The sequence below is a fragment of the Canis lupus genome, chromosome 11 (genome assembly GCF_003254725.2).
Source record: "Canis lupus dingo isolate Sandy chromosome 11, ASM325472v2, whole genome shotgun sequence".
Taxonomy (NCBI): Eukaryota; Metazoa; Chordata; class Mammalia; order Carnivora; family Canidae; genus Canis; species Canis lupus.
Genome location: NC_064253.1, coordinates 34,694,090 through 34,707,771, shown reverse-complemented (window position 1 = coordinate 34,707,771; position 13,682 = coordinate 34,694,090). Strand labels below are relative to the sequence as shown.

Here is a 13,682-nt window from a genome sequence, read left to right as displayed (position 1 = left end):
GGATTCTTTCTCATAGCACCTGTTGACACCTCAGATTCCAAGATGCAATTTCCTGGTTTCTCTGGAGATTCCTCATTACTGGGGCCTTTTGCTCATAGCTCTCTCATTTGAGGAGGATGCATTTCTAGCCTGACTGGTAACTTTTTTAAATTACCTACTCCTCACTTGGGGACTCAGGGTCTTAAGTAACTAGACAACCGAGCCACCATCCTTCAGTTGCATGAGTACTGAGTTATAGAGACATTTCCCTTCATCTTGCCTTAGCCATCTTTAAAACCATATGACAGGAAGTGGGTACAGCAGCCAGAGGAGGTTGGTAGCATGTGCCAGGCACTGCAGAGTGCTTTACTTTGGCTATCTCACTTAATCCTTGGGGGTTAATCCTTGGGGGTTCACTATTTCCATGTTACAAATGGGGGGAAAATATTTAGGAGTTAAATATCCTGTTTAAATAAAATCACACAAATCATAAGTGCTAGAGACAGTGTCAAAGGGCAGTTACTTCCTTTTTTCTTTTTTAAAGATTTTGTTAGAGAGAAAGAGCAGGGGTAGAGGGAGAAGCAACCCCCCCCCACCATGGAGCAGGGACCCCAATTTGTGGCTCCATCCCAGAACCCTGGGATCATGACCTGAGCCAAAGGCAGGCGCTTAACTGACTGAGCCACCTAAGCATCCCAGGACAGCTCCTTCTGATGCCAAAATGAATATCCCTTTACAACCCTGGCTACATATTAGACTCACCGGAGAACTTTAAAAATACCAATTTTCTGGTCCCTTTTGGGGAACAATTAAATTAGAACCTGCAGAGATGGAGCTTCGGCATCAGTATATGTTTAAAACTCTGCAACGATTCTAATGTGCAGCCAGGCTTCAAGTCATTTCCGGACACACCATTCTATTAACCATGTATGTGATAGCTTCATTCATATTACTTCTCCTTTGTATTTTCTTTCCCCTTCAAAAGTCAGAGAGCACGTGGTTGCCCGTCTATATCAGACCTGGCATTCCTAATCAGATTCCAAGGGCTGCGTTCATGGCCATGTTTACTCTGGAAGTGGATCAGTTCATCCTGACCTCTTTGACTACATCCGTTCTGGATTGTGAAGAGGACGAGACCCCGAAGTCCTTGCTGGTGTTTAACATTACTAAAGCGCCACTCCAGGGCTACGTGACTCATCTCTGGGATCACACCAGACCGGTCTCCTCATTCACCTGGAAAGATCTCAGTGACCTGCAGATAGCCTATCAACCACCGAATAGCAGCCATTCTGTGCGGAGACATTACGAGGTAAGAAAAAAAGGAGACAGAGCGTCAGCCTATTTGGTTTCCAGAGTTATTGGAGAGGGAGGCCACTTCCCCTCACCTTCAGTCTAGTTTGTAGGGTCAGTGCCTCAGAGGAGAATCAATCACTGTAAATCTGGGCCACACTCAGATGCCAAGAGGAGCCAGGTGATGCAAGTTAATAAACCCACGGGTTAGGGGGTGGGGAACGGAGACTGTGGGGAGCAGAAGAAAGAGCTGCAGCTTCGGAGGCAGCTGCACCCAAGCTCAGGTGATTGCTGCCCTGTTTGAAAACAGACAAATATGGACACACCCAGGGTAGCCTTAGCTCTTGTTCTTTCAGAGGAGTTGGAAATCTGTAAGTTTTTTTGTGAAAATGTTTCAATTTCTAAATAGTGGAATACATATTAAAAGTTCTAAAACAAACAAACAAAAAGTTCTAAAACATATTGTGGCAGCTACAAAATTGTATGTCTGAGGGCCACATTTGGCCCAGAGCTCACCAGTTTGAGAACTCTTGTGTCCTTAATGTCCTTTCTACAATACATAGACCATGGAAGTTAGAGATGACTCTGTCCACAATCCTTTCACTAACAAACTCTGTTTTAAAAAAATATTTATTCATTTGAGAGAGAGAGCACAAGTTGGAGGGGTAGGGAGAGGGAGAGGGAGAGAGAATCTCAAGCAGACCTCATGCTGAGTGTGGAGTCCAATTTGGAGCTCGATCCCATGAACCCAAGATTATGACCTGAGCTGAGCTCAGGTCACTCAACCCCCTGTGCCACCCAAGTGCCCCTCATTAATAAATTCTATTCCCTCTTGTTTGGAGGAGTGTTTTACTGGGATCCTAAATTTTAATGAGTAACACTGACTCCAGGTAGGAGATTCTATAATCTCTTTGGAGAACTAATTTCCCTATCAAACACTTTCCTGTCAGAAAAGTCCTCTTTCTGTCTAATCTAAGTACTTTCTGCTGCTATTCCAGGCTCTTTCATCTTTGTTTTGGATGGGAGTTGAGAACAGCTGCTTACAGTCTGTGCGTAATAACCCTTACCAAACTTACCTACCAGCAAGTTGATTTGAACATGAACAGGATGGAAAGTTTAAATGAGCAGATTGATACAGACTTGACTTCAGGTTTATTAAGGAAAATGAGCATCCCTGGGGTTCCAAATTGTCCTCCATCTAATTTAGGCATTTTCAGCATTTAGCCTCCAGGGCAGACAAAAGACTTCAGGCTGTAAATGCCATGCTTTGCCCTTTGCTTTTTTTTTTTTTTTTTTTTCATAATAGTAAGTGACAGCTGTTTTTTTCTTTCTTGCTCTCACTTCTCATTCCTTCCATATTATAAAGTAATTTCTCTTTAGACGTCTGGTTTTACCCTGAACTCATAAATAAAGCACAGCTACTCAGGCTGCTTCATGTGTCTTTTCCAGCATTGTATAATGTAATCTTAAAGCAGAACCTGTCCAAATATGTGATTTTGTTGTTGTTGTTGTTGTTAGAAGGTGACTTTTTAATTTTCTCAGTGGCGATTAGATGCTTTGCAGATTATGTGGGTTGGAAGCCCTCGGCTCTTTCAGCCACCTGGAGTGGGACCGCTGAGAGCAGAACAATGGCCAACCCTTCCGAGGACTGTAATGCCAAGGTGGTCCGTTCTTTCAGCCATGAAAATTCAAACTCATTTTATTAGGTACTCTGTTGGTTTGAGAACAGTGTTTCTTAGTGAGCATGTGACATATGATTTTATATGGCTCGACCTAATAGATATTTACATTACATCTCCAAAAGACATCTCCACCTGGGTATGGTTTCATTTTCAGTCTGTTACTTTGGCAGTCTTGAATCTCTTTCTTTTGTTGGTAGTATTTGCTGATATGTTGCCATTTGATCATTTATCCTCTCTGATGACCAAATGGACATCATTGTCAAATGGACATTTTTCAAAAGTAGGCATATGCCTTCCATTTCTGTGTTATACGTTATCCTCCCATGTCAGCATCTCATGCAATGTGTGCATAACACATAATAAGGTTCAAAACTTCTCTTCCTTCTGCCCCTCACTCCCTGCCTCCCCTCAACCCCTGCTCGGGCTCTCTCTCTCAAATAAATAAATAAATAAATAAATAAATAAATAAATAAATAAATAAATAAAAATCTTTAAAAATACCATATCATATAGCACCATTTATTACTGATGGATTTCATGGAGGCAAATAAAATCTGGATATTTAAAACTATATTTGGAGAGATAGATGCCTCTGGACCAGGGTCTCTTACAGGCAGTACATTGGCATTTTGCACTGGATAATTCTATATTGTGGGGTCTGTCCTGTGCATGGAGCATCCCTGGCCTCTATCCACTATTAGTGGTCAGTAGTACCACCCACCATGAATACCCACTTTTGAGACCAGAAATGTCTCCAGCTATTCCCAAATGTCTCCTGGGGTGGGGGTGGGGGGAACAAAGTCTCCCTCAGTTAAAATCCACTGCTCTAGACCCTATGCCTTTGAAAGAGCTGGATTGGTCTGATGCTGGTCTCCTGAGCAATTGCAGGAATCTTTCTCCAGCATATTTGCTTTCAGGTTAAAAGCTTCTTTTATGGAAAGGAAAATTTAAAAATACTGTTAACTAAGGAATAAGATCTAGAGCCTGAAATTGTGAGCTCAGGTTGCCAAAAATGAGATCAGGTGGGGCACCTGGGTGGTTCAGTCCATTAAGCATCTAACTCTTGATTTCAGCTCAGGTCATGATCTCAGGGTTGTGAGATGGAGCCCTGTGTTGGGCTCCATACTCAGCGGGGAGTCTGCTTCTCTCCCCCCACATCCCCTCCCCCTGCTCTCTCTCTCTTTCTTTCTCTCTCTCTCTCACTCTCTGTCTCTAAAATAAATAAGTAAATTGTTTAAAAAGAGGGATCAGGCAACAGCAGAAACCTAAATCTGTTTTGCCTCCATCTGTGGTGTATAGTGTATACCCCAGGGAATAATGGTATTTTATGCTATAAATTGTCAATGTGTGATTCTTATGCAACTGTTTGTTTACAGGTGGAGGTGGAGGTTTACGACTTCTTCTTTGAAAGGAGTGCGCCTATTACGGTCCACATCTCCATCAGAACAGCAGATACAAATGCCCCGAGAGTGTCCTGGAACACAGGTGAAACTCAGTATAGGGCGTCAAGCAACATAGCCCTGAAGGGAAGGCAGGAAAGTTTATGGGTTGGGAAAGAAAGGTTGTTTTCTTCCCATTTCACACATGAAGCAACTGAAACCCAGACAAGTTAAGGGAATCAGATGGTTGTTTTTGTTTTGTTTTGTTTTTCCTACTGGCAGGGTGAGAAATTTAAATCCAGGATTCCTGTGTGGTGAAGCCAAGTTTTTCCTTTGTAGGAAATAAGCCAGAAGGACACCTTTCAACTGAATGAGGCAAAAAAGTGACTCTTTGTGATATTAAACTATAGTTGGACATAGAGAGAAAAAGTCTCCAACTCTGACTATTCAGAGGAAAGAAAGGAAGCTGTAGACTAATTCATTGTCCTGTTTTTAGGACATGCAAGGATGCCATAATACATGAATAAGAGCTTTAACTGCTTTGTTTTAAAAGAAGGTCACTTGTGAGTGGTCTTATAATGCAATGTGTATATTTAGATCAGATGTAAATGGGGAATGTGAATGAAGATTTTCTCCTTTCCCACTGATCCCATTGATAGCATTCAAAACATACTTATAAGTGATGGTGGTAGGCTCTGTTAAGGGGAAAATATTTGTGTCTGATTTAAGTCCTCAGGTTGTGGCTTACATACACACACACACTCACTCACATGCCCTTACACGAGGGTACCCACACACATGTTTGTATGTGTGTGAGCTTCAGGTGTGTGGAGAACATGGATTGAGCAGTCTTGCAGATTCTACGTCCCATTCTACCTCTGTAAGAGGGATAATGAAAGAAAAGAAGGAATTGATAACATGAAGTTCAGTAATGATCACATATTAAGTGGATTACTGCTTGAGCATAAAGATTTAATACTCTGTATTATCTGTAAAACTCAAGCTGGTTAAGAGAGCTCAAAATCTGGTTTTGGCTATTTGGATATGAGAATCTTTTTTAAAATGAATTTTTACCTATTATGAACTTAATATATGTTCGTCATTGAAAACTTGGAAAGTGTATTAAACAATAGGAATGAATGAATGGGTAATAATAATAATGATGGTAACAATGATGAATGGATAGTAATGAGTAAATGAATGAAACAGTAATGAATCAATAAAATCATTTATTACCACCATGAAGACAGAACCACTGTTAATATTTTGCTGTATATACTTCTAGTCTTCTTGTTTGCTCTTCTGCTATCTCCCATGATGCCTGGTACTGTGCTGTGCCATACACTCTTGGCTTCAAAACCCTTATTACCAGTCACAGTCATAGAGATTCTTTTTTTTTTTTTTTTTAAATTTTTAAGTAGGCTCCACACCCAGCATGGAGCCCAGTGTGGGGCTTGAACTCATGACCCTGAGGTCAAGACCTGAACCAAGACAAAGAGTAATAAGATGCTTCACCAATTGAGGCACCCAGGCGCCCTTAACAGAAATTATTTATAAGTGCTTGTCCTTTCTCCCTTCTTTCCTCCCTTCTTTCTTTCTTTTCTTCCTCCATCCCTTCTTCCCCCCCTTTTCTTTCTCTCTCTCTCCTTCTTCATACTGTATGTCCTATCCCAAGTTCCCTAGCCAGCAGTCCTTGAGGCAGGTCATATGCACTAACCCTATACTGAAAACAAGAAGAGGAAAAGGAAATTGTGGGGAACAAATAAAAAGGTGGCATGACAAAGTTTATGAGAAAGTGAAGTTGATTGTTAGCCATGCTGGTGTCTCCAGAAGGAGATGGAACCACTGTGTGTGGTCAGTCAGGGGTGGGATGGGGGAGGGGTGAATAGTCTCTCTCTTAGCTGCTTTCCATCTCCTGTCTCACTGTGGTCAGTTTGCCTCAATGGATGTCGACTCGCCACATGTCCATGATGTGCTACCTGGCCCCTCTTTGTGACTACTACACAAACTCAATGTGTCCCCTGGTGTAGGACCTGGCCATGGTCACAAGGGTAAGTCATGCCAAAACCTGGCCCTTGCCGAAGAGAATGGTTGAGCCAACCAGCCATATCAGTAGATGAGGCAAAGGTGGCAGCCAGAACTTTATAATTGTGGGGACTCTGGGGACCCTTGTCGGCCTGCTGTTGCAGGAAAGGGGGCACATGGTCACAGCCAGGGAGGCAGGGAAAGCTGGGCAGGTTTGAAAGGGAGTGTAACCCAGTCCATCCATATACTGCCTCTAAGTTTTATCTACTTGGTTCCTTAAAAAGCTTTGCTCCCTTTTAAGATTCTTTGTAATCTGTCAACTCCCGGATCTACTGAATAATGGGAATGGTTGGTGATGCTCAGCTCCCTGTTTTAACTGGAGTGTTCCAGCCAGGATCTGTATTCTTGCTGCTCTGAGTAGCAATTACCCTCCAGCATGCTGGGTCCAAGGAGAAGATTTTATTGCATTTCCTTTAGTTAAATTCAGTCCTCATTGCAAAGTGTCAGACACTTCATGTCTAATACCCTTAAACACTCCCCTAGCGTAGTAGCTCCATATTTGCACATTTAACCACTTTACATTCTCTGTCCTGTGAGCTACTCTTGTACTCTTAACTCACATGTAAAAGCTCTTCTGATTCTTTTGCTCGCTAAAATTACCTGGATGCCATCTTTGAAAAATTCCTTGTGGACATTTTTGAATGAGAGAACACTGAGAACATCTATTCTTTCCTTTAATATTTATACTCTGGATCACCATGCCTCCAATGGATATATAAGGAACCAGTTGTCAGATTGGAGTTAATAGTATGAAAAGTATATTTTCCTGCACCTGGGTGGTGCAGTTGGTTAAATGTCTGACTCTTGGCTTCAGCTCAGGTCATGATCTCAGGGTCATGAGATTGAGCCCCACATAGGGCTCTATGCTGAGTGTGGAGTTTGCTTGAGTTTCCCTCTCCCTCTACTTCTCCTTCTGGTTCTCCCTTCTGCACTCTTTCTCTCAAATAAATAAATAAATAAATAAATCTTAGAAAAAGAAAATATTACCAAAAATAAAAGCTAAATTCCAATTTCTTGAAAAGCTTTCAAAGATACAATTTTCAGCTAGTTTTGTGAGTGAAAATTCATTAATCTTGTCTTAAAATAGGCATGTTGGCATGTCATAGAACTTTCAGGACAGTTTTCTATTTTCTCTTGTAGGTCTGAGTCTTCTAGAGGGGCAATCTCGGGCCATCACTTGGGAACAGTTTCAGATTGTCGACAATGATGACATCCATGCTGTCCAGCTGGTCACCGTGGGCGGCCTGCAGCATGGACAACTTACACTCAGAGGTGAAATATCAGCCTCTCTAACCTAGAAGAGAACCCAAGAAATAGTCTCTCCAAAGGCAAATCATATTTAACAGGATGTACATAGCATCTTTTGGTCCTCATTTCTTTCTCTTTTTTTCTCCCAAGTTTTAATTTAAATTCTAGTTGATTAACATATAGTGTAATATTGGTTTAGAAGTAGAATTTAATGATTCATTAATTACATATAACATCCAGTGCTCATCACAAGTGTCTTCCTTAATACCATCCTCCACCTACCTCCCCTCCATTAACCCTCAGTTTGTTCTCTATAGTTAAGAGTTTCTTAATGTTTCCTTCCCTCTCTTCCCCCCCCCATGTTCATGTTTTGTTTCTTATATTCCACATGTGAGTGAAATCATATGGTATTTGTCTTTCTCTGATTGACTTATTTTGCTTAGCATAATATACTCTAGCTCCATCCATGTCATTGCGAATGACAAGATGTCATTCTTGCCAAGATGGCTGAGTATTATTCCAGTGTGTGTGTGTGTGTGTTTGTGTATGTGTGTGTATACCACACCATTGTGTGTACACAACTTCTTTATCCATCAGTCGGTGGACATTTGGGCTCTTTCCATAATTTGGCTATAGTTGACAATACTGCTATAAACATCAGAGTGTATATACCCTTTTGAATCAGTATTTTTTTCTTTTTTTTTTTTTAAATCAGTATTTTTGTATACATTGAGTAAATACCTCGTAGTGCAATTGCTGGGTCATGGGTAGTTCTATTTTTAACTTTTTGGGGAAACTTAATACTGTTTTCCAGAGTGGTTACACCAGTTTGTATTCCCACCAACAGTGCAAGAGGGTCCCCCTTTATCCACATCCTTGCCAACATCTACTGTTTCTTATGTTGTTCATTTTAGCCATTTTGACAGGTATGAAGTGGTATCTCTTTATAGTTTTGATTTGTATTTCCCTGATGTTGAGTGATGTTGAGCATCTTTTCATGTGTCTGTTGGCCATCTGTGGATCTTCTTTGGAAAAATGTCTATTCATGTCTTATGCCTATTTGTTAAGTGGATTATATGTTTTTTGGGTGTCAAGTTTGTTATATATATTAGATACTAACCCTTTATCAGATATGTCATTTGCAAATATTTTCTCCCTTTCTGTAGATTGCCTTTTAGTTTTGTGGATTGTTTCCTTCACTGTGCAGAAGCTTTTTGTCTTGATGAAGTCCTAATAGTTCATTTTTGCTTTTGTTTCCTTTGCCTCTGGAGATGCGTCTAGTAAGAAGTTACTGTGACTGAAGTTAAAAAGATTGTTGCTTGTGTTCTCCTCTAAGATTTTGATTGTTTCTTGTATCACATTTAGGTCTTTCATCCATTTTGAATTGATTTTTGTGTATGGTATAAGAAAGTGGTCCATTTTCATCCTTTTGTATGTTACTGTCCAATTTTCCCAACACCAATTGTTGAAAAGACTATCTTTTTTCTATTGGATATTCTTTTCTGTTTTGTTAAAGATTAGCTGACCACAGAGTTGAGGGTCCATTTATGTGTTTTCTATTCTATTCCATTGATCTGTGTGTCTGTTTTTGTGCTAGTACCATACTGTCTTGATGATTACAGCTTTGTAATACAGCTTGAAGTCAGGAATTGTGACGCCTCCAGTTTTGCTTTTCTCTTTCAAGATTGTTTTAGCAATTCAGGGTCTTCTGTGGTTCTATACAAATTTTAGAATTGTTTGTTCTAGCTCTGGGAAAAATGCTAGTGGTATTTTGATGGAGATTGCATCAAATATGTTGATTGCTTTGGGTAGCATAGATATTTTAATATTTGTTCTTCCAGTCCATAAGCATGGAACATTTTTCCATTTCTTTGTGTTATCTTCAATCTCTTTCATAAGTGTTCTGTAGTTTTCAGAGTACAGATCTTGTACCTCTTTCGTAGGTTTATTCTTAGATATCTTAGGGTTTTTTTGCAATTGTAAATGGGATTGATTCCTTGATTTCTCTTTCTGCTACTTCATTATCGGTGTATAGAAATTCAACAGATTTCTGTACCTTGATTTTGTATCCTACAACTTTGCTAAATTCATCTGTCAGTTCTAGCAATATTTTGGTGGAAACTTTTGAGTTTTCTCCATGGAACCATCTGCAAATAGTGAAAGTTTGACTTCTTCCTTGATAATTTGGGTGCCTTTTATTTCTTGTTGTCTGATTGCTGAGGCTAGGACTTCCAGTACTGTGTTAAATAACAATGGTCAGGGATCCCTGGGTGGCGCAGCGGTTTGGCGCCCGCCTTTGGCCCAGGGCGCGATCCTGGAGACCCGGGATCGAATCCCACGTCAGGCTCCCGGTGCATGGAGCCTGCTTCTCCCTCTGCCTATGTCTCTGCCTCTCTCTCTCTCTCTCTCTCTCTCTGACTATCATAAATAAATAAAAAATAAAAAAATATATATATAAAAAAAAAATTCACTTAAAAAAAAAAAAAAAAAAAACAATGGTCAGAGTGGACATCCTTGTCTTGTTCCTGATCGTAGAGGAAAAGCTTTTAGTTTTTCCCCATTAGGGATGATACTTGCTGTGAGTCTTTTGTATATGGTCTTTATGATATTGAGGTATGTTCCCTCTATCCCTACTTTGTTGAGTATATTTATCAAGAATGAATGCTGTATTTTGTCAAATCTTTTTCTGAACCTATTGGGAGGATCATATGATTCTTATCCTTTCTTTTATTAATGTGGTATATTATGTTGACTAATTTGCAAATGTTGAACCACCAGTGCAGCCTAGGAATAAATCTCACTTAATCATGGTGACTGATTCTTTTAATGTACTGTTAGATTTGACTTGCTAGTATCTTGTTGAGAATTTTTGCATCATCAGGGATATTGGCCTGTAATTCTCTTTTTTAGTGCAGTCTTTATCTGGTTTTGGAATCAAGGTAATGCTAGTCTTATAGAAGGAGTTTGGACGTTTTCTTACCATTCCTACTTTTTGGCACAATTTGAGAAGAATAGGTATTAACTCTAATTTAAAAGTCTGATAGAATTCCCCTGGGAAGCCATCTTGCCCTGGACTTTTATTTGTTGGGAGATGTTTTATTACTAATTCAATTTCTTTGCTGGTTATGGGTCTGTTCAAATTTTCTATTTCTTTCTGTTTCAGTTTTGGCAGTTTGTATGTTTCTAGGAATTTGTCCATTTCTTCCAGATTGCTGTTTGTTGGCATGTAATTTTTCATAATATTCTCTTTTGATTACTTGTATTTCTGTGGTGTTGGTTATGATCACTCCTCTCTAATTTGTGATTTTATTTATTTGTGTACTTTCTATTTTCTTTTTTAATAAGTCTGGCAAGGGGCTTAACAATTTTATTAATTCTTTCAAAGAACCAGCTCCTGGTTTCGTTGATCTGTTTTACAGTGGATTTTTTGTTTGTTTGTTTCTATATCATTTATTTCCATTCTTCTACTGGCTTTAGTTGCTCTTTTAGGTTATGTATTTGAGACTTTTCTTGTTTCTTGAGAAAGGCTTATATTGTTAGATACTTCCCTCTTTTGACCACTTTCATTGCATTTCAGGCTTTAGACTGTTGTGTTTTCATTTTCACTTCTTTCCATATATTTATTTCTTCCTTAATTTCCTGTTTAACCCATTCATTCTTCAAAGGGATGTTTTTATCTCTCCATGTATTTGTAGTTTTTCTAAATTTTTTCTTGTGGTTGACTTCAAATTTCATAGTGTTGTGGTCTGAAAATATACATGATATGATCTCAATACTTTTGTAATTGTTGAGGCTGATTTGTGATCCAGTCTGTGATTTGCTCTGGAGAATGTTCCATGTGCACTCAAAAGGAATGCATATTCTGCTGCTTTAGGATGAAATGTTCTGAATATATCTGTTAAGTCCATCCAGTCCAGTATGTCATTCAAAGCCATTGTTTCCTTGTTGATTTTCTGCTTGGGTGATCTGTCCATTGCTGTAAATGGGGTATTAAAGTCCCCTATTATTATTATATTATTATCAATGAGTTTCTTTATGTTATTAACTGATTTATGTATTTAGGTGCTTCCAAGTTGGGGGCATAAATATTTACAGTTGTTAGATCATCTTGTTGGATAGAGCCCTTAATGATGATATAGTATCCTTCTTCATCTCTTGTTACAGTCATTAATTTAAAATCTAGTTTTTCTGATGTAAGTATGGCTACTCCGGTTTCTTTTAACATCCATTAGCATGATAGATGGTTCTCCAAGATCTCACTTTCAATCTGCAGGTTACTTTTGGTCTAAAATGAGTCTCTTGTAGGCAGCATATAGGTGGATCTTGTTTTTTTTGTTTTTTTTTTTTTTAGATTTTATTTATTTATTGATGAGAGACACAGAGAGAGAGAGAAAGAGAGAGAGAGGCAGAGACACAGGCACAGGGAGAAGCAGGCTCCATGCAGGGAGCCCGATGTGGGACCCATCCCGTGTCTCCAGGATCACACCCTGGGCCAAAGGCAGTGCTAAACCGCTGAGCCACCTGGGCTGCCCGGATATTGTTTTTTTAGTACATTCTGATACCCTGTGTCTTCTGATTGGAGCATTTAGTCCATTTATATTCAGAGTGGTTTTTGATAGATTTGAATTTATTAATATTTATAATGTATTATAAATCCATTGTATTACCTGTACAATTGGTGTTTCTGGAGATTGTCTCTATTCCTTTCTAGTCTTTGTTGCTTTTGGTCATTCTTTCCTACTCAAAGAGTCCCCTTTAGTATTTCTTGCAGGGTTGGTTTAGTGGTCATGAACTCCCATAGTTTTTGTTTGTCTGGGAAACTCTATCTCTCCTCTATTCTGAATGACAGCTTTGCTGGATAAAGTATTCTTGGCTGCATATTTTTCTCATTCAGGATGTTGAATATATCATGATACTTTATTCTGGCCTGCCAGATTTCTGTGGAGAGATCTGCTGTGAACCTGATTTGTCTTCTCTTATAGTTAGGGATTTCTTTTCCCTTGCTGCTTTCAGGATTCTTTTCTTATCTCTGTATTTTGCAGATTTTAGATGATATATCTTGGTGTTGGCTTGCTTTTGTTGATTTTGATGGGAGTTTTGGTACCTCCTGGATTTGGATATCTCTTTCCTCCCCCAGATTAGGGAAGTTTTTAGCTATAATTTGTTCAAATTAGCCTTCTGTCTTAGGCCTCATTTCTAAATGAATTGTCATGTCTAGAAAATCTGGGGATCTTGAAGGCATTAGCGTCTGTGTTAGGATGCTCACATCAGTGGATGACTATTTATTTATTTATTGAAGGGGCAGGGGGAGAGGGAGAAAAAGAACCTCAGGCAGACTCCCCACTGAATGTGAGTCCATTGCAGGGCTCAATCCCAGGACCTTGAGATCCTCATCTGAATCAAAATCAAGTGTCAGACTCTTAACTGACTCAGCTATCCAGATGCCTCTGGATGACCTTTTATGAGTAGCATCTCGTGCTTGGCTCATCATTTAAATCTCAGATCTCCTTCTAAATATATGCTTAAACTGATGATCTTATCCCAGTTGGAAGACAAAATATTTCCCTGATTCACAAAATTGTGATGAGAAACAGAAAAACTTTGCTTTTTTAATACTTGGTAATCATTCTGATATTATATTGTTAGTAGCATTGTGTTATTATGTTAACTGTGTTATAATTATAAGGATGGTAGTTAACAAGGTATTAGCCCTAATAAAAATAATATTCATATCATATGATAATATAGTCCATTTCTTGTAGTGAGCTTAGAGGAATTAATTCAATTATACTCTTGGTATTCCTAAGTATAAAACAGAAAGAGAGCTCTTATTTATTATCATTTGTAATTGGGAATTCTGAAATAAAAAATAAAATGATAAATTCTCTTGCCCAATCCCAGGAAAGTAGGAGGTCAGCATAAGCCTGGGTGTATCAATTAGGGTGGATATTCAGCTGCATGGAATGGAAACCCATTTTCCATTTTAAATAACCCAGTTATTTAAAAATTCAAGAGTTAT

At 39.1% G+C, this 13,682-nt stretch overlaps 1 protein-coding gene across 10 annotated transcripts in view; it reads left to right on the top strand.

The window, feature by feature from the left end:
- FREM1 (FRAS1 related extracellular matrix 1) overlaps nt 1-13,682 on the top strand; it is a 165,157-nt gene that overhangs the window by 44,066 nt on the left and 107,409 nt on the right. For all 10 annotated transcript variants that reach the window (XR_003130303.3, XR_004803580.2, XM_025433445.3 and 7 more), the window contains exons 6-8: nt 965-1,288; nt 4,328-4,436; nt 7,556-7,687. Coding sequence is in view for 8 of the 10 variants with exons in the window: in XM_025433445.3 (XP_025289230.3) it covers nt 965-1,288; nt 4,328-4,436; nt 7,556-7,687 (565 nt within the window). In the remaining 2 variants the exon portion in view is untranslated. The remainder of the gene's footprint in view (nt 1-964; nt 1,289-4,327; nt 4,437-7,555; nt 7,688-13,682) is intronic.